General features: G+C 41.4%; 1 protein-coding gene across 1 annotated transcript in view; it reads left to right on the top strand.

Annotated features, from left to right (window-relative positions):
• The window catches only part of Ryr2 (ryanodine receptor 2), a 569025-nt gene that overhangs the window by 208878 nt on the left and 333150 nt on the right, over window positions 1-26997 (top strand). The window contains exons 3-4 of the mRNA XM_087896432.1: window positions 1084-1188; window positions 14927-14947. Coding sequence (XP_087752558.1) covers window positions 1084-1188; window positions 14927-14947 — 126 coding nt within the window. The remainder of the gene's footprint in view (window positions 1-1083; window positions 1189-14926; window positions 14948-26997) is intronic.

Here is a 26997-nt window from a genome sequence, read left to right as displayed (position 1 = left end):
GCGGTAGGGAGGTAGCTGTCATCTCCTAAAGGGAGGGCTGGGGAGGTGTCTTTCATCTGCTGAAGTGTTTGTTCTGCAGAGGACCTGAGGTCTATCCCCTTGAACCCGTGTTAAAATGAGCCAGAATGATTGTGCACACTTGTCATTCCAGGGCTGGGGAGGCAGAGACAGGAGGGTCTGTGGGGCCCACATTCAGTCAGCTTAGACCACTTGGAGAGTTGCAGGCCAAAGAGAGACCCCATCTCAATAAAGAAAAGGTGGGGGGGGGGGCTGGAGAGACAGCGCAGCAGTTAAGAACACTTGCTGTTCTTGCAGAGGACCTGGGCTTGGTTCCCGGCACCTATGTAGCAGCTCACAACCATCCTTAACTCCAGTTCCAGGGGATCAAATGTCCTTTCCTGACGTCTGAGGACACTGGGCACACACATGATGCACACACATAGGTTTGGGCAAGCCATAAAATAAAAACGTAAAGTGAAAATAATAACTAAGTCTTGGAAGAGTTAAAAGCTGACTTTTTTTTTTTTAACTTTAACGTCATCAACCTTTTTTCTTCTTACATGATGGATAAGTGAATTCAACTTTCTGTATTAAAATAACAAAAACCATTAAAAGGGTAAAAAATAAAAACTGGATAGTGAGAATGTGAACCCTGAGGGGAGCCATAGCTTCTTAATGGCCAGTTGGGCAGTATGGAAGGTCACTGGGCATATGGGGTTTGGGACCGGGCTGGAGTGGCTTAAATCAGCTGCACCGTGTTTTTATATGTGAGTTGATCAGAGTGGAGTGGTTTTGTTTAAAATTAATTTTAAAAAAGTGGACAGTGTCCGATGACTAATACTCTGTTGACTTATGAGCTACACACACATGTGCACATGCACACTCCTGCACCAGCACACACACAAGCATATACCTGCATGCATTCACAGATGTATTAACTATGAACCGAAAGCACAATGCACCCTACATGGGAAGATGGTGGTGAGAGGTGGCAGGTGGGAAGAGAAACGGAGCTTTACAAGTCAAGCTGACTGCATGCTTGAAGAGGATCTCACCCTGATGGTTCTTCCTCTCTCCACACAGAATGTCCCCCCGGACCTGTCCATCTGCACCTTTGTCCTGGAGCAGTCCCTGTCAGTGCGTGCCCTGCAGGAGATGCTGGCCAACACGATGGAAAAGTCAGAAGGGGTAAGTACTCACTTCTGTAGACTTCTGCTCTTATACTGAATTTAGCTGTGTGTGTGTGTGACTGTTTGCCTGCCTGGGTGTTGTGAAATATTTCTTCCTAAGCCAGTGGCTTCTACATGTGGCTGCTTTATGTTTGATTTTCCAGTTTTATCTAGCAAGCCTAGAATGTCTTAAAAACATATATAGAAATAATTCAGCCTCAATTCACTTCATCCCTATGTGTGTGTTTTGTGGGTGTTTGTGTGTCTCCTTACATGTTCCCATGTCACTGTTTGACTGCTAGCTTTGTGCCTGGTTGTTTGTCATTGATCTCTGTATCATCTTCAAATGTCCTCTCCATGTGACATGTCCTAAGCATCTTTGTGATGGATACAATTTCATGGCACCATTCTGTATTTTAAGTAACAAAATTATAGCAGTACAGCTTCAGCAGATTTTTATTTTGCAAACAGCAGACTATCTTCTGAAAATTAAAATTCCTATTCTGTCACCTAATGGTGATATTTTTCTTTGAAAATCTATGGGTTATTTTAATTATTTTTCCAGGAGGCACAGGGTTGTTGTTTTTTGAGGAAGGGGATATTAGCTGCTCTTAATCAGTTCATTCAAGTTTATAGATAGTCAGTAGGATGCATGGCCACCCCATGCCCTCCCAGTTACCATAGTGCTCAGAGTCTAATAAACTATTTCTTTCTAGTAACTCAACTGGACTTTATTTTGCCATTATTGACACTTTGTTGTTATTGCAAAGACTCTATTTTCAGTTTGGATAAATAAAGAAATTAAAGGATATTGTTAAAAGATGGAACATTTCTACCACAGATAATGTAAACATCTATGTGAGGAGTTAAATCAGTGTCTTACCAAAAAATCCCCACAAGGTTGCCATGAACATTAACTAGGATGGGAGCACAGGAGGAAGTGCTTATAGCAGTGGTTCTCAACCTGTGGGTCACGACCCTTTGGGAAGGGTTGAAACGACTCTTTCATGGGGTCACCTAAGACCATAGGAAAACACAAATATTTACGTTATGATTCACAACAATAGTAAAATTATTATAAAGTAGCACTAATTTTATGGTTGAGGGTTAGCACAATATAAAAGGTTCCAGCATTAAGAAGGTTGAGAAGCACCATCCTGTAGAACGTGCATGTTGGGATGCTGTGAACTTTAGGGAGGTCTAGGACAGGAAGCCCTCTTGGATGGCGGCTATTTACCAACAGAGAGATAGCTGTTCCCCCTTTAACAGCTGCGTGGCCCACTGGGGTGTATATATCATCAGCTCAGGGTTACGCTGTGCTACTGGCGTGTGCTGCTGGCCGTGTAGGAGCCGAGTCTCTTGGACTCAGCAGACATGCCCATCGTCTTTTTCTGTCACATAATACCTCTCTAAACCTAAAGCATTCTGAATTATTTCATCCAAAGTGCAATAAAATGGAGGTAGAGATCTGAGCTCCACATAGCATTTCGTTGAATTTCATCTAGTGTTTGTTATTCAGAGCACTGTGACGGTAAAGGGTCAAGAGCAGATGCCTGAAGATGCTGAGGACAGAGAGCCCAGTGAGGCCGCAGGAGGACGCACCTGCTGTACTGTGTCCTCTCCATCCTGTTTCAGTAGTTTTTCTGACTTCTGCATACACACATTTCTCTCCTCCTCCTCCTTCTGTCAAGCCTGAATTTCCTGTGGATCTTAGTTTTTGTCTGCCTCTGCACCCACAAGTATGGGTTGCTTCTTCCTCAGGGATATTTGTAGGTGTTTCTCTAGCATAGCATTCACAGGAGAGGCTTGAGAGTGCCGTCACTGCCACGTCCTTAGCTCAGTCCTCTTTTCAGAGGGATTGGAGGTCTTCATCACCAAGTCTGAATAATTACCAAATGATGTTGGCTATATAATAGTTAGCGCCCTCTTCAAAGTGCCTTTTAAGCCAGGTATGGTGACTCATACATATAATCATAACATTCAGGAGACTGAGGCAGAAGGATTGTCATGAGTTTGAACCTAGACTGCAGCTACATAGTGAATTTCAAGAAAGCTTGGACTAGGGGCTGGAGAGATGGCTCAGAGGTTAAGAGCATTGCCTGCTCTTCCAAAGGTCCTGAGTTCAATTCCCAGCAACCACATGGTGGCTCACAACCATCTGTAATGGGGTCTGGTGCCCTCTTCTGGCATGCAGGCATACACACAGACAGAATATTGTATACATAATAAATAAATAAATATTTTTTAAAAAAAGCAAGCTTGGACTACAATGTGATATTCTGTCTCTAAACAGATAGGTGGCTATTTATACCCTTAATTCTCATACAGGGATAATTCTCTTGGCTGTCTCAGAACTTATTATTCCTGTCTACCTTTTCTTTGATTTTCCTTTCTAGAATCTTGGGTAATCCCACATCCTCTCCCTGCGCTGATATCCCAAGTAGGTCTGCCACACAGAGTTAAGCAGTTTAATAATGACACAATTGTGTTAAAACACAGTCAGTGACAGCACTTGCTATTCTAATTTCAAAAAGTTTAACACTTCGTTTAACTTTTGCTCTTGCTGTTAGTTTTAGTATCTTAGTAAATGTACCAAAAATATTCGACGTACACTTCTCTTTATATGGTTTTTATTTTTAAACACACAATTGAATCTAACTGTTCTGCTTCTATGGGCCCACCTGCCAAGAGAAAAATGATGCAGGACAGTGGAAAGTGTCTTCAAGAGACTTACTGAAAGGTCTTTCTAAAGGACTGATTGTTTATAGGGAAGGCTTCTCTTTAGTTTAATGCCGTGAGTACAATAAACAACTTGTGTGTCCTACTTAGGAGCAAGTGTTTGAGAAAAGGACATTTCTCATTGCCTTTCCTTTCTGTCTTTTGGTTTAGTAGCTTCTGGGAGACTGCTAGCCTTGTCCCTTTTGATGTTGGATTATGATTATTTGACTGATGTTTAGACTACTAAAGGTACTATATGTTTGCCCTGAACCTTAGATGTGGGGGATATACAGAAGGGCTGGAGGCCCTGGATATCTGCTGCTGGATAGTATCTCTAAGATGTGCCAGGCAAATTGTACCCATGAAATCCTAACCATATGGTCGAACAAACCCAACATGATGACAGCACCAGTTGACAAGACAAGCTGGGCAGGGGACAGTCAATAAGGTCCCACCACTAGGTGAAGAATTACAGGTGATCAATGGCTGCTGATAATGGGCTAATTGATTTTCTCTGGGGACTTGCTCCCACATGGGTTGTCTAACACCAAGTGATCAGCCCTGGATACATTACCAACAATGATAAATGGATTAAGTAGGTTGTATATACATATGCATGTAACAGTAATAATTAAAGAAGAGGTCATGAGTTGGGAGGGAGGGGGACATCATAGGAGCTGAGGGAGTGAGACAGATTTAGTATTCATGTATGAAGTTCTCAACAAAAATTAAAATTAGACGCTAACAAAAGTAACTGTTAGCTTAGTCCTGAAAGATTAACCAAGCTTGCCTATACTGCCTGTTTTTGGATAGGGAAGTATGCTAGTGTTTGTGACACTTACTCATTTTAATTCAGGAGATGTGTGTCGCACTGTGGAACTTAGGGGCTTACTGTAGATTGTGGGTGATGCTTTCAAAAGAAATCAAATCTAGGATGTGATAAAATAGTATGAAGATATAATATCGAGTTGAAATGAGTGAATTGAATTTCAATCATTCATTTATTTAGTGCCAGCACTTTAAATATTTGTGAAATAAGTTATGTCATATAAAGTCTCTATGGCTCTATTGATAACTAATGTGAGTTTTGCCACCAATGGGCCTATGATTCCAGGGTTTGAGAAACAATGACAGTGCTCCTGTGAGGACTATGTGAAATATGTAGGGTTTATTATTACTCTGAATTTTCTCTTAATTTTTAAACTTATCCTCCACACAGTTAGAGGCAATATAAAAACTATTTACATGAGTCTGCTTTAAATTTGTTCCCAGAAATGATTTCATCTTATTGGGCCATTCTTCAGAATTGAGGTAGAAAACAAAACTTCCAGGATGCGAATATATAATATTTTCATCAGAAACCTTTATTTTCTGGGAAAAAGAAATCTCATTTGGTGTAACAGGCACTCACAGAGATCTTCCTGCATCAGAGCCCTAGGTGCTCGGATTGCAGGTGAGAGCCACCACCCCACTTCCCGAGGTTTTCTTAAAGAGCCGTGAATGGTTCTATTTTCTAAAATAGTTTGTTATTTGATACGAAACCATAAGAATACTGCTTGCTTCCAAATCATACTTTGTCTTCTAATGAAAGGGACAGGGATGCCCCAGTGACTTGTTGACAGAACTAGCAGTGTAAGTTGGCTCTGTGTTTTTTTTGTGTGAAAAATGAGAGTTGTAGAATACGAAGTATTAACATTCTAGTCTATGTTCTCATAAATTCCCTTCTCTTTGAGTCATGTACTCTGAGAACACTCCAAAGTGCATCAAAATGCTACTAGCTAAATTCAACAGTACATAAGTTTTTAAAACTACATTTTTCAATCATCAAAGCACCATATAAATGAGTTTTTATGAGTACATGTATTGAGCCTTGAGGCTTGTAATTTCAGACAAGTAATTGCAGCAAAATGGTCTTGTACCTGTAAAAGAACAAAAGATGAATTTCAGGGAGTCTGATGTTGCATCTTACAGTGGCCAAGTGCTGAGATTAAACAGCCCACCCCCAGAATCCAAACCCTGGTGAGGTAAGGAGGCCATTGAGCAGTCTCTCCGCCCTGTACACTCCTTATTTACAAAGTGAGACAAAACAATAGCATTTCCTTCATGGAGCCATGAGACAAATACTGTGACAGACATAGGACAAACCCATCAAAGGGCGGCACTCCGGGTGTGTGTGTCATTTTTATGATTTCTCTGTTGAGTAGCACTGAATAGCTTTGTCTATATGCCCTCCACCCCAGGAGAAAGCAACTAGAAATTGTGAACTAAATATAAAAACATCTGAATCATTCCCATCACTCCACTCAACAGAGCAAACATTCACAGATTTTAGCTGTAGTTTCCTCTCTCTTAAAACAGATGACCGCCACTGAATTGTGGTGGCTTTAAAACATTGCTTATCAGCTCACATTGCTAGGATTCACACATTTATGAGTCCCAGTGAGCTGGAGTAGAGGTAGGTGTTAGCAGCCATGACAGTTTAAATTTCTCACTATCATGTAAAGACACTAGACAAAATAAATAAATAAAAATAAAAAACAAAACAAGAACAAAATCACCCTTAGGGAGGAAGGGTCTATTGTGACTTAGTCTACAGTACAGTCCATCATAGCAGAGAAGGTATAGTGACTGGTGGGTGGTCATATTATATCCACAATCAGGAAGCAAAGAATGATGAATCCTAGTGTTTATCTCGCTCTCTTATTCAGTCCACGACTTTAGCCATGGGATGGTGATACCCACAATGGGTACCCCCTCAATTTAACCTAGTCAAGATAATTACCCTACCTCATTCATGGCCAAATGCTGATCTACACAACCCTTTACAGTGGATCTTGGGGACTTGTTTCCTAGGTGATTCCAGATCTGATGAAGCTGACAATAACAGTGGCCATCACTGTCATCCAGTGTTTTTATTTGTGCTTTAGAATGCACAGGGGAAGCTCCTAATACTCAGAGTGTCCTACTCCAGTCCTTTCTCACATTATGAAATTCCTAGAGGAGCCATGCTTTCTGTTGTGGGCAGTATGATGTCACTACCCCTTTGTATGAGAAAGTGCCGTTCTCCTATACACCCTCTTCAGAGGCTGGGTTCTGTTTACATCTGGTTTTTAGAGCATCCCTCTTAAGTAAAGCTAAGGACAACCACTTCAGGGAAGAGCCCAGGCTACTGATAGCTTTGAAATTTTCCTAATGAATGTATCATTTACTGTTTTCTCTAAAGCCCATGTATATGAACATATTTCTTCCCTTCATACACAGAACTGAAATTTTAATCTAAAATAAATGAGATTATAATTTCCTAAAGGGCCTCCAGCTGCATTTTCTGAGCCTCACCTCCATTGCTGTCATGTATAGACTGTGGAAGTCTAAGCTTGAAATGCATCTTTTGCTTGTAGATATTTTTTTCCTTTCTATTCAGGAGCAAAGGCTACATGAGTCTGCATTTGACTGACATGGTTCACAGACTCCAGCATCAAACTCAATAAGGAGGTCAATTTAATCAGTGTGTAATTTAATCACAGTGGCAGGGTTATAGACTGTTTTAGATTATGAATCCTGAATGTATAGATTATTTGATTTGATTAGAATCATTCAATTTGGACATTTTTCTTAGATTTTTGTGTGTTTACAATATAAAAGTATTTTTCACATGTAGCTATTTCCCAGCAAATGAACAATAGAGTAAATTATTCACCTCTGCATACCAATTCTTCATTGTATATAGAGCTGGAGTTTAAGAATGTGTTTTTTTGTGTGTGTGTGTGTGAAGTCTAGGGATATTCACTGTGGACCTAGAGCTTCTTTAAGATTAGTATCTAGGATTTTTCTCCAAATGGTGAAGTAATGGACCCACCATTATCCATGGCAGATGATTCTCTTCCTTGTGTTGCTTATCATTTCTTTTGAATCACATTAAGTTTATACACAGTTCCAGGTTTGAGCCTCAAAGTTAATCCTTGTCCCACACAAGTTGTCTACTATTTTCCCTCTGATTACAATGATTTCACATTATAGAAATGTATCACCATTCAGTGAGGTCTGTCCTAAGTGCTTGCATTTTTCCCTCCACATGTTGTTCATGTTCTTGGTTTTTTTTTTATTGGTCTCAAACAAGATTCCTTGCAACATTTAATTGTGCTTAGTAATTCTGATGAACTGCCCACAGAGAAGCTAGCTGCCTGTTATTAACTTAGGAACCCATCATTTGAATTTGCTAACATGACAGCTTATGCAAGAACCACGTTGCCATACTTTCTGCTTTGTGTGAGAAAGCCTTGGTAATTTTGAGCTTTGTGGTGCATATTTTCCTAAATTTGGACAAATTCAGGAATCATTTAAGTAACAATAAAGGCACGATCCTGCCTCTATACAAGGAATAATTGAGGAGACCTTAATTTTCTGTGGCCTGCTGTAGTTGCTAGAGAGGAAAAAAGAAGTAAGTTGCCAAATAAAAATTCGGAGTACTTTTTGCTGAATTAGGTCACATGTGAGGGTCCAGGACTCCTGAGGTGACTGGAGTCATGACTGACAGATCTGACAGAGTGGCAGCATATGGGTCATTTAATACAAAGCAGTATAAAGAGAAAGTTGGGCTAATTATATAATTCAGCAAATTACTGGACTTGCTTTTGTGGCCTCATTTGCTTAATTAAATTTATGGTAAATTATTTTTCTTCAAAATGACAGTAGAAAGAGTTTTGCAGTCTCATACGGTTTAAAAATACACACCATAGCCACTGTTTCCCAGGCAGATGTGACTTAAAATCTCTCTGATAAGAACGCTGTGTCCGTGTGTCCTCATTTACTGCTTTGCAGTTCCCATTTTGAAATGTCTTGGCCTGTTCCTGGAAGCACCTCAGAGACCTTAGTCTGAGGTCTAAGGACTCTCAATTCTGATATTGGAAAATATGTATTAGGGGGCTAGAGACGGCTCAGCAGTTAAGAGCGCTAGTTGATCTTGCAGAGAATCTAGGTTTGGTTCTCATCACCCACATGGTGACTTAGCAACTATCTGTTACTCCAGTTCCTGGGGATACATCCCCTCCCCTTCTGGTGTATGTGGGTGTCAGCCATACATACATGCAGACAAAATAGTCATACACAGAAAAGTAAATGCATTTTTAAACAAGAAAATATGTACTAATACAAGGAAAAGTATGTGGGGAGATGGCTTAGCCCTTAAGAGTGTGGCCCTAGTCTTCCAGAGGACCCCAGTGTGGTTCCCAGCATCTATACCATGTAGTTCATAGCTCAGGAGATATGACTCTGCCTTTGACCTTGCTGGGCATCTGAACCCATAAGTACAGACCCTCCCCTCCACACACACACACACACACACACACACACACACACACACACGCACAAAGTTGTTGTTTTTTTTTGAGATGAGTGTATAAGGAGAACTGAAAGTGCCCTTGGTGACTTGTGTCCAGTAGCTAAGGAAATCACACCAGAAAGCCTGCTCTTGTGCCTTTCATACAGATTCACAGTAAGAATTAGCATCTTCCCTGTCAGAGGACAAACTCACTGTTGAGCTATGTTAAATACTAAAGTTCCAGTACAACTATGTTAACCATGCAGATTCTTTTAGTTCTGTGTTGATTGGCAGTTTGGTCCCTTAATACGTGGTATTAAGGGTATTAATTAGGTATCATGGAGACCACATATAATCCATAGCAAGTTTGCGGGGGAAAGAAAAATCGAGGTAATGTTTGTTTTACATGGTTTCTCACTTGAGTCAGGAACTGCATGAACATTTGGAGAGGAATAAAAAATAAGTAATTTTGTTTCCAAAGAGCAGTTGACCAGTATTGTAACTCTTGGGATGAAAATTTTAAAAGCCTTAAAACTAGGAACATTTAAAAATGACTAATTTAGAATTCATTAACTCTAATAAGAGGTATTAAGTTATATAAGAAATATGTTTCAGATACAATGGAAATTTTCAAAGTAGTTAGAGATGTGGAGCCAGAATTCCAGCACAAAAGAAGTACACTGAGGTATGCCTAACAGTTTCAGAAACTTGGCATTTAAAATAACTGTGCTATGGAGGTAGGAGAGATGGCTCAGTGGTTAAGAGCCATGGCTGCTCTTGCAGAGGACCTGGGTTTAGTTCCTGGCACTGTGTCGCAGCACACAAAGAGGATCTGATACAGGCACTTGCACGCATGTGGTGCACATAAACTCATACATGCCCCCCCCCACATAAATAAAAATCATAAATAAATATATGTGGTTAAAATATACAATAAAATAACACAAAAATGGGAAGATATAAAACTGCTCTTTCTGGAATGCGGTAAAGTTACTAATTTGTACTAGAGTATTAAATATCATCAATGTATAAGTAATCTTTATCATGGAAAAGACTGGTGTACTCAGCAGCCTTCAGGGAAATGAAACCAAAATATTTGATTAACATACAGAAGAAGAATGAAGAGAAGAGAAATAAGAACATAATGGGATTAAATCTGTTCTGAACTTAGATTATGGTGATGTCTTTCTGCTGTCTGAATATTTTAAAAAATTGTTAACTGTGCGCTTTGATAGGCAGAATCATGAAAGGAAATTTGTTTCAATCCCTTTCCTTCTTCACCCTCTCTTCCTTTCTCCTCTCCTCTCCTTCCTTCTCCCTCCCATCTCCTCTCCCCTCCTTTTACCTTTTCCTTCCCTATTTTCTTTTCCCTTCTCTAGGGGGTACAGGTTCTGGGGGTGTAACATGAGGGCCGGCTTGTTGGGGTTTCTGTCCCACCCGGTACCCTACAGCCGGCAAGTCCCAAAGAAAATCAATCACACAGAGATCTCTATAAGTTATAAAGCTGATTGGCCCATTAGCTCAGACTTCTTGTTAACTCTTATAGCTTATATTAACCCATTATTCTAATCTATGTTAGCCATATGGCTTGGTACCTTTTTCAGCTGTCAGCTCACATGTTGCTTCTTCGGTGATCTGGGCAGGAATGGAGGAATGGCTTCCTCCTTCCTGGAATACTCCTGTTCTCATCGCCCTGCCTCTACTTCCTGTCTGGTTGACCCGCCTATACTTCCTGCCTGGCCAATCAGCGTTTTATTAAAATATGATTGACAGAATACAGACAATTCTCCCACACCATTGTCTGTATTCTGTCAATCATATTTTAATAAAACGCTGATTGACCATGCAGGAAATATAGGCGGGAAAACCAGACAGGAAGTAGAGGTGATGCAATGAGAACAGGAGAATTCTGGAAAGCAGGAAGCTTCCTCTGCGATTCCTGCGCAGACCACCAAAGAGGCAGCATGTGAGCTGTCACACTGAGAAAGGTACTGAGCTGTGTGGCTAACATAGATAATGATAATGGATTAATATAAGTTACAAGGACTAATAAAAAGCCTGACCTAATGGGCCAATCAGTTTATAATCTTATGGAGTCCTGTGACTGATTTTCTTTGGGACTTGCCGGCTTGTGGGGTACCGGGTGGGAACAGATACCCCAACAAGCTGGCCCTTCATGTTACATGGGGGTGTATGAATCAAGCTAAGGACTGTGCACATACTAGGCAGGCCCCTGACTCTGAGATGAGCTATAACCCTGTAAGTTACTTTCAGTCACACTTTAGAAAGACCAGGAGACCTATAGAATACAAGTACAATAATAAATATATTGCAGTAATAAAGATAAGTGTAAATGAATAGAATATTGTGGTCAAAATTCATGAATAAGGCAGAGGCTGAACATGCAGGAGGCCCCTGTCCTACTTTTTCTGTTACTTGACTAATAGTCATGTGCTGTTTACCATATTAGATTATAGGAAAAAAATCAAAGCAGTAATCTGACAATATGTGTGTATATATAGCTGCAGTAGTGAACTTACTGTCTGAATAGGAAGAGGGCAAAATCAGTATGGAAATGAAGATGGGCATTTTGTTTTGAGGATACAGCCAATTTGTAAGACAAATATAGTAATTATAAATTTATATGAGTCTGACGATAGAGTTTACACATTTGCTAAGTCAATCTAGGCACAGTGGTAAGGGACACCTAGCCATCCAATCATTCGTGCAAGACTGCAGCTGTCATAGTAACTGACTGCACAGTACACTGGGAAGTCAGTCAAAAGGGTGTAGAAGATGGGCCCCATTTCTGGCCACTCCCCGAGACGCACCTCTTCCCAGCAACCTTTTACACTTGGTAGGGAGAGGGCCTGTCACTCTTGTGACTTTATGAGTTTTGCAAATGTCACCAGCTTTCTGAGTCTTTAGAATCACATCCTTCTTTTGAGAAGGGGGTGTTTGAAGGGGAGGAATAACTACACAGTCCCATCTCAAACAAAATGGCAGAGACAATTTCAAGAAGCAGCAGCAACAAACAGTGTAAGGGTATGGAATTTCAATACATTTGTGCATTAACCTGTCATTAAAACGTAAATGTAAAATATAGGTGGTATATGAGTTACCTGTTTTTCATTTAATGATACAATTTCAGCATGAGTTATTTTTGTATTGGACTGCTGTGTCCTCTGCTAAATCAAGCTGGCATTTACATGGCTAGTTCTCTTAAGAGAATTTTTTTGTTTTGTTTAAAAAATGAAATTGCTCTTTTTATTAGTGTTCCTATGATAAAACATTTAGTATAATCTGCTCTTGAGATACAAGAGATCTTGTCTTTAAAAAGTCACATAGTAAGTTCTTAGAAAAATGTTCATTTTTCTCTCCCATTTTTATGAATTTGGCAGTTGCTTAGCTTCTAAAAGTGATCAAGTTTTTGGAGATTTTTCTTTTGTGTGTGTAAATTTCTTGATTAGCCCCATGAAAAATTTTTTTCTACCTCACTATTTGCAGGAATTGCAAAAAGTGATCCCTGTTGACTTTGACAAGAGCCGTGTCATGAAATCACCTTGCCTGGCATATGTGTAGTTACAGCCCTGTGGTCCTTGTCTTGTGTGTCTAGCTGACCATTCACTGCCTAGCCCCTGCTGTCACTAAGCCTCTCTGGTTATCCGGGGAGAGGGGAGTTCACGTTGTTCTTATCAACTCCCGCTACTGTGTAATCACTGAAACTCCTTTAGCTGATAACTTTAACTGTATAGCTTGATTCCCAAGTCTGTCTTCTGATAAATCCTACAGTGTTTATCTTTGTACAAGCCTGTGTGGTGTGTGAATGTTTAGCATTTAAATGTGAATATGATGGTATCATATTTTGATGGTTATTTATATTATTAAAATATATCATTAAAAATTTCCTGATAAATATGGAAGAGAAATAATTATTTAATATATTTTTCTTGCAAGAATACAAATCTAAGATTTGTTGATCTTGGAGCTGAATGGTCTGTGAACTACATTTTTCTTCCATTGTTAGCTTACAAAGAATTGGGCTTCATTACGACAGTTTTCAAACAAAATTTCCTTATTATTTTTCTCTCCCTTTCCCAGCCCCCCTCGCTGTGCCCATCCATCCCTAGGAACCCCTTTCCACTTTCATGCCACATTGGAGTGTTCCCTCTCCCCACTTTGCTTCCATTTACTTTAAAGAAACGGATTCACTTTTTGAATGGTCTAATGTTTAAAATGAACACTTGGAAGTACATGGCGGGAGACATACCCAGTGAGCGCCAGGCCTTCCTGTTCAGCTCAGTGAGGAGTTTCCTTCTCTAATAACAAAAGAAAGCAGAAGGAGTGAGTTGTCTCACAGCAGGAACTGCTGCAACTAAACATGTCCCTCAGTCAGCCAGGATGCTCGCTCTAAAAGAATCTTTGGAATTTCCATAAGGGCTTTGTTTAGGTGGATTTTTCTATCTATCTGTCTGTCTGTCTGTCTATATACTGTCTGTCCGTCCGTCCATCCATCCATTCATCCATTCATCCATCCATCCATCCATCCATCCATCCATCCATCTATCTATCTGTCTATCTACTGTCTGTCTGTCTGTCTGTCTGTCTATCTATCTAGAGGCAGGATCTCATTATGTAGTTCTGGCTGGCCTTGGATTCACTATGTAGACCAAACTGGCCCAGAACTCACTGTGATTGGCCTGCCTCTGCTTCCTGAGTACTGGGATTAAAGGTCTATGCCACCAATCTCAGTCTTAAAATTATTTTATATCATTTAATAAATGTTGCTTACAAGGCATAGATATATTTAGTGGTAGCCTGGATTTCCCCATAGACAGCGTTAGCTTTTTTTTTTAAAATCTGATTAATGAAATTTTCTAAGGGGAAAAAACCTAAATTAATTTATATATGAACAGTTTGACATAAACGTCGATTCTCACAGGATGTGAATCGTGTAATCTCTTCTATTCCATTCCATTTTATTCTGTCCTATTCTAGGGGTGAGTAGTGGAGATTTGCTTTTAGAATTGAGCATGTCCCTCCCCATGATGAAATCCAGGAACATTCTAAAAGGCATTCTTGTTGACATTTTTGTGATTTTTGTTTTCATTCTTTTTACACTGTGGGTGTAATACTCACGTCACTTGGTTTTTAAAGAGTCACACTGTGATTAGAGTACCTTGAATTTCACTAATAAAAATAATTTAAGTTAATCTGAATGTCATATAATATCAGAATTGTTTGACAAACGCATGCTTCATAAAAGAACTTTATGTAATGCTCTAAAGAATGAGGTAAGAGAAAAATTTTTGTTTTTAATGCTTGAAGGGAAACTACCATGCAGCACCATGTCTCCAGACTGCCCTTGTCCTTTATAATTAAGAGGAGCTTGTGGGGAGGGGGAGGAGTTCTTAATATCAAGATGAAAGATTGTGCTCGAGAATTCCATCACAGCTCAACCCACCCTTTGAGTGCCTTGGGCTGTCTTCTGGACCTTTAGCAGGTTACCGGTATATGGGGTTGCTTTGCTAACTGAGATTGCATTGGTTTATTGAGATGACTTGCTAATGGGAAGTTTGAACGCTACTGTGCATTCTTTAAAACCGGAAGTAGATTTTGGGTTAGAGGTCACATTTCAGTTGACTTAGACAACCATCGGAAGCATTGTTAGGAGTCTTTGTTTTGTTTTGTTTTTAATTGTTTTGGCTTTTTCTTTCCACAGCAGGTTGATGTGGAAAAATGGGTATGTGTTTCCTGCCTGTTCCAAAGGGCTTGTGATTGAAAACACGCATGCTCGCTGCTGCCTCTGAGCTTTTTAAGTTTGCTTCCTAGCACAGCTTCTTTTAGTGTTTGAACTAACTGCTCGGCTGTAAAGAGTCCACCTTTCAGGTCACCGGTTAGAACCTTTTGTGTCTCTGAGTTACTGTCACCTGCAGCGGGCTCCATCAAAGGACTCTGCACTCCCAACCTGATCATTTTATGGAACTGGTTTAATTATACACATATTGATGTATCTCTGGCCATAGGAAGGGTTTTGTTACTACTGTTCAATGTTTTGCTAAACAGAAGTGAATGTTCTCTCTCAAAAATGCTGCAATGCGCAGTCTCAATACTGTTCCATGTGTTATAGAGAAAAATGCAGGGCTTTTTCTGTATCGGGGCAGTCTGGCAAAGTGAAGGCGAAAAGCAAATGCCACACAGGAAGGGTAGTTACAGGTGTCTGCAGGCAGTCTGCGAGCCATCCTGTTGACAGTCTGTGTCGTGGTCCAATGGCATTGTTACTCTGTTTCTTCATCTGTTATGAAAAATGATGAGAACTGAAGGGAGAGACAGAGGAAATAGGACGTGTGTGAGAGGGAGGAAAGTAAGAAATGGGTCGGTGGGGGATCAATTTAGATTAACCTATGAAAGTATCCAGATCCTTCTGTGAATACTCCACAGCTGGAGTGGAGGTCAGTCACAGCAGCGTTTACATCCCCACTCAACTTGTCCCCAAAGTATAAAGCAATGACAGTTTTCCTTAGCATTTTGCTTTAATTTGTTTTTTACTTCACAGAGTCTCTTGAGATAGACTGAAATTGCTATTTCATTTTGCCATTGTCATCTATCCTTATTTGGGCCTGGTTCTCTTCATTTTTATCTTGGGGCCTGGTTCTCTCCATCACTGTCTTAGGATCTGATTCTTTCAGTACAGTGTTTGGAGTTTTCCCATCTCCCCATACCGAGGCTTTCAAAGCAATCCCCGAACAACTACATTTCCACGTGGATGTCCATATTTCTTTCTCCCTTTGATCCTCATTCAGCTCTTTGTAGCCCAGCAAGTTCTACTGATGAAACTGTCTGTTTCCATGAGGACGACATCCATGCTAGTCTTTGAGAACTTCCATATCGTCCTGGGAAAGTTCAAATCCACCATATCTTAGACTACTCTGTCTCATCTCGCTATTTTATTTTTTTAACTTGAAACTGTACCCCTTCATCCATGGCAAGAGTTAAAATTCTGATCACTGCTCAGACTTTTCCTGATGGGTTCTGGGCTTTTGTTTTTCTAAGCAGGGCTATGGTTTAAGCCCCGCTCATTTGCTAGCATTTTAAAACATGTCTCTCTTTCTCTGGGTATCTGTACCCTTCTTTTCCACTGCAGCATTTCTGTGCTGTGTCCAGACTGGCACTTTCTTCAATATCCTTTCAACCCACTTTTAATTCTTTCGAAAATCAACTACGTAAAATGTTTAGTGAGACATATCAGTAAATGAAGCCACCCATCCGCTGTTATTTGAAAGCATTTGCAGCCATCCCCCTGTGTGCTTGGCTTGTTTGCTTCAATCCGCCTCACCAGCTCACATGCCCCTCTCTTTCCACAGCGATTTCTCATTTTAAATTTGGCTTTCTGGTGTGACTTTTATGTTAGAAATTGCTTGTTAGTTGTAAGGAGGTCATGGAAACACCATTGAACTGAACATCACGGGCTTTGTTTGGCCGCTGGCCAGTCTGGAAGGCTCTTCCTGTTCCTGAATGTTAGTGTTCTGTCAAGCGCTACTGAGATGTGCATTCATTTAGAATCCATGTAACGAGCAGCCTCTGTGGAGTCCGTGTACTTCGGACTGATGAGCACTTTCTTTGACCTCTTTCTGTATAATTCATATCTCACTCGTTGGCCATTTGAACTTTGAAATTCTACTGTGACATACATACTGGAAGGGCAGTTGGGAATAACTTAACCGCCTGGTGTTATGTGACCCTGTTCCTGGGGAGAAGTGAACAAATGTCTGTTTACCTCTAGCGGAGAACTGGTGACAGACTGGAGAGTGGATACTATCAAAGCCCCACTTGGTGAGCTAGGGAGCTTTCCTGGATTAGTTATAGGGGCAGAAATGACTCAAAGATAGACATATCATCAAAAGTCCACCCCTGTGTGGGTGACAAGCTCTCAAAAGCTGCACACTCAGATGCCTTAGTTAGGGTTTCTATTGCTGTGAAAAGACACCATGGCCATGGCAACTCTTATAAAAGAAGGCATTTAATTGGGGATAGCTTACTGTCTCAGAGGTTTAGTCCATTATCACTGTGGTGGGAAGCATGGCAGCATGCAGGCAGACATCACACTGAAGAGGTAGCTGAGAGTTCTGCATCTGAATCCGTAGGCAGCAGGAAGTGAACTGTGAGCCACTAGGCCTGGCTTGAGCTTCTGAGCCCTCAAAGCCTGCCCCAGTGACACACTTCCTCCAACAAAGCCACACCTACTCCAACAAGGCCACACCTACTCCAACAAAGCCACACCTACTCCAACAAGGCCACACCTACTCCAACAAAGCCACACCTACTCCAACAAGGCCACACCTACTCCAACAAAGCCACACCTACTCCAACAAGGCCACAGCTCCTAATCCTGCTGCGCCCTGTGGGCCTATGGGGCCATTCTTATTCAAACCACCACACCAGAAGGCAGCACAGACCTTGCAGGCAGGCTCTTCAGGTTAGTGACTCTGTTCCAGGCAGCTCAGCTGTTCCGAGAATGAGCCTCAGCAGGTCTTGTTGCTTTTATAAGCTTTGGCAGGGAGGGGTGAAGGGAATCTGGTCAGTTTCAGGAACTTCCTGGAGGCTTTGAATTATTTACTTCCTGAGTTCTAAGGAGCTTCTCTGCAGGAGGTAATGTTTCACCTCCCTGTAGAAAATTCTGCCTTTTAATCAGCTTCCCTGCAGGATGGGATATTTTATCTAGGAGGAAATTGCTCCACAACACCTAGGTTCTGCTCACATTGCTCTGTGTGTTCTTCTATGTCCCTTGTGTCCAACTAAAATAGCCTTACTCAGACATACAGTGTGCCATGGTCATTTCCCTCTCACCAGTCTCATCATGATGCCCTATTCGGTCAAACCTTGGGGTCTCTGAAGTTAGTTAGGGAGCCCAAGCCACTGTGGCCATATCCCTGCGGCAATGGGTATGGAAAGCAGCTTCTCCTGTGTCCTGCAGTTTTTCAGGCTCCTCTTCGGAGTCTTTTCCATGTGTGGTGAGATGAGGAGACCCCAAGGTTGACTAGAAGGCTTCTGATTCCAGAGTCCTTTCATTCATCAGGGCCTTTTTTGGGTATCTTCAGGGAGCTGCCATTATGGCTGTTTCTGACCTGTGATTTGCTTCTGCAGCTGGATGCATCTAATCTGTCTTGTCTGGGTGTTTACCTTCTCTGGTGTCTCCCAGAACAGCCCTAGGCTAGATCTCCCCAGGCTGCCTAGGTTGTCTGTGGGTAGTCAGTCCCTTCCCAGGTGCTGTTCCATGGGAGCTGGATGTATCCGTTCAGCCTTTGGATTTCAGCTGTCAAGAGTCTGCTGGCTTTCATCTCCTGTAGACCGGGACGACTTTCATAAGGCATGTGGTGAGGGCAAACTTGGGAAGGGATGCAAAACTCCCAGCCTAACAGCCCCACTCTCTCGAGGAAGCCAGCTTCTTGCTCTATTGCCTATTGGCAGTCTACTGAGAGAGTAGTCAGTCCATAGAAGCAGACAGACTCTCACCCTGCTCCTTCTGCACCGGGCTAGGGCGTGGTCCACTGTGTGACAGGCACCATTGCTCCTTTCTGACGTGGGTGCCTCCTCTTCACATCAACTTCACTGGCTTGCAGAGCATGCATTCAGCAAGCGAGGTGAAGATCTTAGGAACCTCATAAAACTTAAGCATATGCACAGTCATGTGCACAGATAGTGCATCTATGTGGTATAGGAAATTAAAACGGTGCCTCTGGATTTTCTTATACCATAAACCTGAATAGCTTCAAGATTCAATTCCCTCTCCCTACTTTTTTCCTTCCCCCAATTCCTTGTTCCTCTCTCCTCCCTTCCCCTCTATTTTTCTCTTTTCCCTTTCATCTTCCCTCCCTTCCTCTCTCCTCAGTTCGTCCCTCCCCTTCCCTCTCTCTGATCTGTCCCCTGTGCTCCTCTCCTTCCTGTCCCTCCCTCCTTCTTTCCCCTCCTACCTTCTTATTTCTTTTCCCTCCCTCCCTCCTTCTTTCCCCTCCTACCTCCTTATTTCCTTTCCCTCCCACCTCCTTTTCCTCTGACTCTTCTTCTCTTCCTCCTTTTATCTTTTTCCTTCATCTCTCCCTCTTTCCCTCTCTCTTTACCTTTCTTCCTTCTTCCCTTTCTCCATTTCTCCTCTTCTTTCTCCTTACTTTCCTCCTTTCTTCTTTGCCTCTGGCCCTGTCTCGTCATTTCTCCTTCCCTTCCTCTTTTCTTTCTCTCCCTCTTTTCTCACTTCCTCTTCTTCATTCTCTATTCCTTTCTCTCTTTCCCTTCCCTACCTTCTCCCTCCTCTTCTCTCTTTCCTTCCCTTCTCCTTCCTTTTCCTCTCATCTCCTCTCATCTCCTCCCTTTTCTCCCTCCCTTCTTCTTGTCCATGCCTCTTTTCTTCACCTCTATCCTCTGTCCATTCCTTCTTCTTCCTCTTCTCCTGCCTCTGTCACTCCTTGATTTCCTTTTTGTCTTTCCTTCATTCATCCCTGTTCCCCCTTTCTCCCTTCTTTCTTCAACTTCTTTTTCCCTTTTACTAATGTCTCTTTGGAGCATCTTTGTACTTGTTTAAACATATATTTATTGAGTTATAAAATGTAACTCTTCACACTTAAAAGAAGAAGCTATTTCTGAGTCTTGCTGTAAAGGATATTTAACTATTGTTTTCATCCACCCCACCCTGACCTGACCTTATCCTAACCTTGGTGTTAGTTTCCAACATGAGAATGTCAGTTTGTGGGAGGAGATAAGAAGAGAAAGAAACATATCGAAATTGTCACATATGATATATGATTTGTAAATCAAGTGACTATTTCCACTTATATTTTAAAAATTCATAGTTTCTATAGATATTAAAATATAGAATAATTTAAAATGCTTTCTAACTTCAAAAAAATAATGCATTATACACCCAGCTGTCATAGGAGGGTATGTGAAAAAAACATTATCATGGTTCATTCATACTCAAAATGTATAAAGCATTCAGTTTCTTGAGTAGATAATTACGGTTTTTTGGTGGCAGTCTTAGTGTATAGGCCAGGCTTCATATGTCTTCAGTCATTTTGATTCAAGTGTCACTGTAGTGTTTTGTGTCAAGAAAATTCTCTTTTGAGACAACCTGGAAAAAGCAGAAAGTTGCAGGTAGCTATTGGTGTCTTATTTCAGGCATTCCTGAGTTATGTAATGCACACACGTCACTGAGATAGAATGCCAGCTTACTCTAGCTTACCAGCACCATTTATTGTAGATGAAAGTTTCTGTCCCGCCTACCCCGCAGCTGTTCAGTCCCAAAGAAACACACAGAGGCTTATATTAATTATAAACTGTTTGGCCTTTTAGCCTGGCCAGCTCAGTTGGTAAAGCATCAGACTCTTAATCTCAGGGTTGTGGGTTCAAGCCCTGTGTTGAGTGCCATTTTAATTTCCTTCTGAAGCAGAACTAGATAATTATGAAAACATATATTTGTCAAATTTACTACAGTCAGAAAACCAGGTCATTTAAATAGTGTCTGCACTCAGTGATTGATAGGTTGGAAAAGATAGCAGTTGACACACATCTGCTCCAGATTGTGCTGTGTTCATTTTAAGCATAGCCACACATGTGTGGTCAACTAGATGTCAATAAGTGACAGAGCACTGGCAGCATGCGTGACATAGGAGTGTGACTGTTGGAGGTATCCTGTGTGTAACTGCTCTTTGTGGGTTGAAGGCTGGGCCCTCTTCTGATACTCTCTAGATCTACACTTACCATGCCTCCTCATCATTCAGTATTAGATATTGTCAGTAGGAAAGCCTTGGAAAGTTAGCCATGCATACAGAGTATGTTCATCATAAGAGTAGTAGTTGACATTTCCCACAAATAATATATCTACATGTGCTATCCTATAGAATATAAAGGGTAAGCGTTGAGTTTGGGATTATTCATGTTAGACTATGTTTATCTACTTAAAATTTATTGTTAGCATCCTTAATTACCAATGCACCCAAATCTTTGATGATTATGGAACTTCTTTTTTCTCAACATAGTGAAGGTGCTTCACTCATAAGAGAGCGAGGAGAGGTGGCAGATGGAACATGGTGGGAAATCCTTACATCTTAGCACATGGAGAGGAAGGATATAACAAAGGGCTGACTTTCAATGAGCATCTTCTGTGTGGAGCAGGGTGTTTTAGTTTCTTAAAGGGGAACCCAGACTAGACCTACTCCTGAACCTACACCTTCCTGCTTCCTCCAGATCCTTTGAATAATAAACCTTCTGAGTGTATGTTCCTTGGTTACCAGTTCTCTGCCTAGACAGTTTTTTGGGGGCATTTTCCAGTAAAGATTCACTTAAAGATTGTAAGAGAAATTCTTAGGTAGAAGAAATAACTTTAAAATTCATTCATTCATTCATTCATTCATTCAGTGTGTGTGTGTGTGTGTGTGTGTGTGTGTGTGTGTGTGTGTGTTGTTGGGTGCATTACCACAGTGCATGAGTGAAAGTTAATTACTGGGAACTGGTTCTCTCCTTTTACCATGTAAGTCTCAGGAATCAAACTTAATTCTGCATGATGCCTTCCTTTTTAGGGTGTAGGAATGGGTTCCTTTTCCCTGTCAATTAAGGAAAGAAGTATGAGTGAAAATCTTGAAGAGTTCAAGTGGGGTCACCAATGATAGCAAGCAAATTAGGGTCCCTTCTTGAGGGTTCTCAGTCTTACTAATAAAAAAAAATATTAAGAGTGATATCAAGTAGACGTTCAAGGATACTTTTTCAGAGTTCAAAAGAATTTTCCCAGGCAAGCCCGCTGTGGATCATAAGGTGAGTAAAGAGTTAAGTGTAGAACATGAGCTAAGGTGGAGGTCACTCACTTGGTATCAGGCAGCCATAGAATAAGGAGGGGGACTTTGCAGAAATAGTAAGGAAGCTGAGAACATTAGGAAGTTAAAGAAAAGATATGTGCAGGCATGCTGTAAATCTCGAAGCTACCCCAGAGGAGGGGAATGGAGACAAAGAGTAAAAGCCCCATTGCTTGAGATATGCTGGTGTGGAGGTCAGCATGTGCAAGTGAGGGGGTTTAGAGAGGAAGGAAGCTCAAGTAAGTACCAAGGAAAGCTCATGTAGGCGCCGTCCAGCCTCAGAAAGAAAAAGAGAGGAAAAAGGACTACTAGCTACACTGCTCTGAGCAGCCAGTACTTAGAAAAGCAGACAGACCCAGCCCTGCATGGTGGGGGTTGGTAGGAGTGCACTGGGGATGGGGTTCTAGGAAGAAAGAGTATGGTATCTGATGGAGAACTCAGCTTTCTAGGGGTGGCCCCTTGTGTAGGTTCTTGACCTGCTCAGCAGAATTAACTCTTATGGGAGGAGAGAAGGGCATGCTTCTCTACCTAGACATAGAATCCATTCTTTCCTGTAACAGTCAGCTTGGTTGGTGGCAGGCACCCTTACTTGTGGAGATAGCTCTCTGGCCCAGAGTTATTAATTTTAGAAAATCTGTTTCTACTAGTCAGGGTTCTCTAGAGTAATAGAATGTAAGGGATGAGTCTTTCTCTATATGTAATATACAAAGGAGATTTATTAGAATGACTTACAGGCTGGTCCAGCTAATCCAGTAATGGCTGGCAGTGAGAGGAAAGTCCCAGAATTCAGTAGTTTTTCAGTGCAAAAGGTTGGATGCCTCATCTGGTCTTCAGTATATTCTGGACTCACAAATAAATAGGCTCTAGTGCCAGTAAAGAAATGGATTAGCTATCAAGGTGAGGACAAGCAGATCAAGAGCAAAAATTTCCTGCTTCCATATCTTTATATATGCTTCCCGCAGAAGGTCTGGCCCACATGAGAACTGGATTAAAGATCTTTTACTATCCCTTCTAATAAAGCTTTAAGTCACTATCAAAAAAAAATGTGTCTTTTCCAAGCTCTGAAGATCTGAATTAAAGGCCTGTCTTTCTACCTCAAAGATCCAGATTAGAAGTGGATCTTCCTGCTTCAAATTAAGCAAAAATCTCTCACAGATGTGTCCTCCATTTTTGGATTTTAGTTCCAGACATAGTCAAGTCGACAACCAAGAAGATCATCACACTATTTTACACTTCTAAACTGAATAAAGATAGCAAGGCTGAGCCACGAGCCCTCACAATGGTCAAAGCGTTCCCCGAGTGACTGTTTCTTGCTTTGTACTGGGAACAAGACTGAGCATAAATTTCTGTTCTTTTGATGTCCAGTGTTTGTTGTCAGTGTGAAGATTGATATTTTACTTGGTTTTCTCCTTGTCACCCTTTGTGTTTCCCAAGAAGAACCTCCTAGGGTCTTTCAGATCTATGGCGATGGGTGACCGCAGGGGATTCTGTGGTGTTAAGCCAGTCATCTGTCTGGCAGCGTCACCTCTGCTAGCAATTTCTCTCACTGTTTTCACGTTAGCGAATGTGTGGGCAGTCATGCCTCTGCTCTTGCCCTTCCCATCATCTGTGAAATCTGTAGCAACTGAACTAACCCTAGACAGCATGTGCCCACCTCATTTTACACCAGAAACCTAAAACGCTGTGTTTCTGTGCAAATCGGTCACCATCTGTCTTAGCTAAGATTACTACTGCTGTGCTGAAACATCATGACCAAAACAACTTTGGGAGGAAAGGGTTCATTTCACTCACAGTTCCATACAACAGTTCATGATCAAAAGCAGTGAGGGCAGGAACTCAAACAGGACAGGATCCTGGAGGCAGGAGCTGATGGTGAGGCTGTTGGAGGGTGCGGTTTACTGACTTGCTCCCACAGAAAAGCTTACCAAGCTTTGAACACTCAATGACTCTTCTAGCCCAAAGTTCTATGCTATCTAAGAACTTCTATCAGGATGGGAAGTGGGTCGGGACCTATGCAACATGGCCGTGCTATAATCAGCCTTATCATGGCCCCTTACTCTATTTTCTCTAGTGAAATTTAAGCTAGTGCCCAGAGAAATTTGAATTCAGTTCAGTATAGCTTTCATTATATTTATTTTAAGCAAAAACATGGTGTTCTCAGCATGGAGAGAGGATGTGTCTTTCAGTATCTTTCTGCCTCAGTTGCCTTTCCCTGTGTCAATCACATTTCAGAATGGTTTTTCTTCATTGATTTTATTGTTGTCTTTTTAAAAATCAGATCTAAGTAGTGTTTAGATGGAGATCAAACTAACATATCCGTTCCTCCTGACTTAGTACAGTAGCTTCTTTTCCTTTTCCATGAGTGATCCCTTTAGAAAAATCTTCTATTGTTACCATTTTGTTAATAGTTTAAACCAAATTATCCAAGAGATTTGAAAAAAAACGAAGGGTTAATCTTGATAGAAGCTTCAGTCAGTCTTTTGTGCTCTTGGTTGTCTCGGGAAAGCGGCCTGGCCTTCACAGGCGTTGTTCTTCCTCATCGCACAGGTGGATGCTCTCAGCTTGGCTCAGCTGTTCTGCTCTTTCTACCCCTTTGCACAGTCATGTCTCCCCTCCGTGTCCTGCTCCCCCTGATGTCATCCACAACAAGTGTATGAGCCTGAGCAACTCTGCCGAACACTTTGCAAAAAATACCCACTACCACTGTAAAGTAGTTAACTTAGGTGACTGGCCAAATCGAACAGAATTATTTTTTAAAGAAAAATTCCCAACCCCAGCTCAATTAAAATCCACAGAAAGTATCTGTCATAACTGTGTACCGTTGAAAAATGTTAGATATTTCTGGTTGTTTTTCTAAGTATGACATCAAAATGATTTTTTTTGATTTAGTCCTTGGGCCATATTTCCATTGTCCTATTTTGAAGTCTGTAGCTGAGATAAATTACTCTGACCAGAAGTAACTTGGAGCAGAAAGCTTCATCTTCCACTTCCAGGTCACAGTCCACCATTGAAGGGAGTCAGGGTAGAGCCATGGAGGAAGGCTGCTTGTTGGCTCACGCTCTCATGCTTAGCTAGCTTTCTTACACAGTCCAGGGCCACCTACCTAGGGAATGATCCTCCCTGCAGTAGGATGGGCCCTCCTTAATTAATTAACCATCAGGACAGTCCCTCACAGACATACATACAAGCCAGACTGATCTAGGCAATCCCTCTACTGTGACTTCTCCTCTAAGAGAACTCTAGGCTGTGCCATATCAACAATGAAGGTTAAAGGCCATCCAATATTGTCAATTATGAGGGCATATAGTTTTTGTTTCTGTGTGGAAAGTAAGTTTCCTGCTGTCATTGACCATTAATATCAGTTAGATTTTTTTGTAGCTAACTTCCTGCATTTTCTAAGTGAAAAATAAAATTTCTTTCTATTTTTATTGTTTGACATGTCCATATATTTATGCAGTGCACTGAAGTGCATTCTATCCCATCCCACCACCTTTCTTCCCCACTGAGACCCTTTTCCTAAGACGCTCTCCACCCATTCTCATGTCCTCCTTTCCTCTGTGCCCCACAGAGTTTAATTGGAGTTCCTCAATTGAGCATGGTGAGAGGTTATTTATTTATTTTTTAATTTATTTTCTTGTTTTTACATCCTAATCAAAGCGTCCCCTTCCTCCCATCCATCCACTCCTTCTCCACTCTTTCTCTTTAGATGCAGGTGGGTACCCCCTGGATATCAAGCTGTACTGAGGCCAGGCACCCCCTCTTCCAGCAAGGTTGAATGAGACAATTTGGCAGGAGGAATGGTTCCCCAAATCAGGCAACGGCGCCAGAGACATCCCCAGCTCTTACTGCTGGGAGGTGCTGGGAGGTTATTTAATGTGTAAAGGGCAACTTACCAGAGGTGACACCACTGAATAAAATGGTATCCTCCCTGACAGCCATTAACTATTGATATTTCTTCAGAGAACCTTATGGCCCCATGTGGTCCCACCTTCTGTACATGGAGTTGTTGGTGGACCCAATCTTGCGTAGGCATTTTGTGGACTTCCATGGGTGTAGTGTTTATGAGTGTGATGGTCATAGCATGTTCAGAAGACATCTTTTTGACTCATAGCTCCCCATCTTCTAGCTCTTGACACACTCTCCATCACCTGTGCAACCATGTTTTCTGAGATGGGGGGGGGGTGTTCATTTAGAGTCGAGCATACCACCATCACTTATTCTTACCACTTTGGTCTGTTATGGTTCTCTGTGTTACCTGCCTGCAGTAAGCTTCTGTAGTGACGGCTAGGAGCATTGCTAATCTCATTGGTAAAGCAGAGCTGGGCAAGAATGAAATTCCTTACACTACCTCCCCCTTGACTTATAATATTGAAAATGAAAAGCATCACTCACAATGGTATTTCCATTTATTTATATACATGTTTCTCATTATGTGTGTTTCAGGGAAGCAACTGTACGATTTACAAACATCTACGTTGAAAAATGTTCTCTGGACGATTTGCTTAAACCTAATGGGGATACATCTATATTTTTTTTTCTTACTCTGTTTTATATTTGTACATAACAATTTACTTCAGTCCTAAGTTGGGAAATCAAACATTTTCCCCCCTTCTTGGATGTTTATCTTATACTCTCCTGGAAAAAAATCCAGGAAACTGGAGGGCATCCAGTCCGAACAAGGAAAGATGCGTATGTTTTACAGAAGAGATAAGAGCTGTGTGAGAGAGGCGGGCACTGTGTTTAGAGAAAAGGAGAAAGAGTTTATGTGCTTCTTTCTGAAATGCACCTCTCACCATAGGCAGTATCCAGGGGGCTGCTTCCCGTTTATGCATGAAGGATGTTGGACCCTGTGGTTCAGACTCTCCTAACCTGTGCCTTCCACCACCAGCTCTACTGAACTTAGTCAAGTTGCCTTGTGTCACTGCACTTACGCCAGAAGAGATGGAATGAAGTT

Source organism: Myodes glareolus, chromosome 14 (assembly GCF_982192425.1).
Source record: "Myodes glareolus chromosome 14, mMyoGla1.1, whole genome shotgun sequence".
NCBI lineage: Eukaryota > Metazoa > Chordata > Mammalia > Rodentia > Cricetidae > Myodes > Myodes glareolus.
This window is presented reverse-complemented; position numbering and strand designations above follow the sequence as displayed.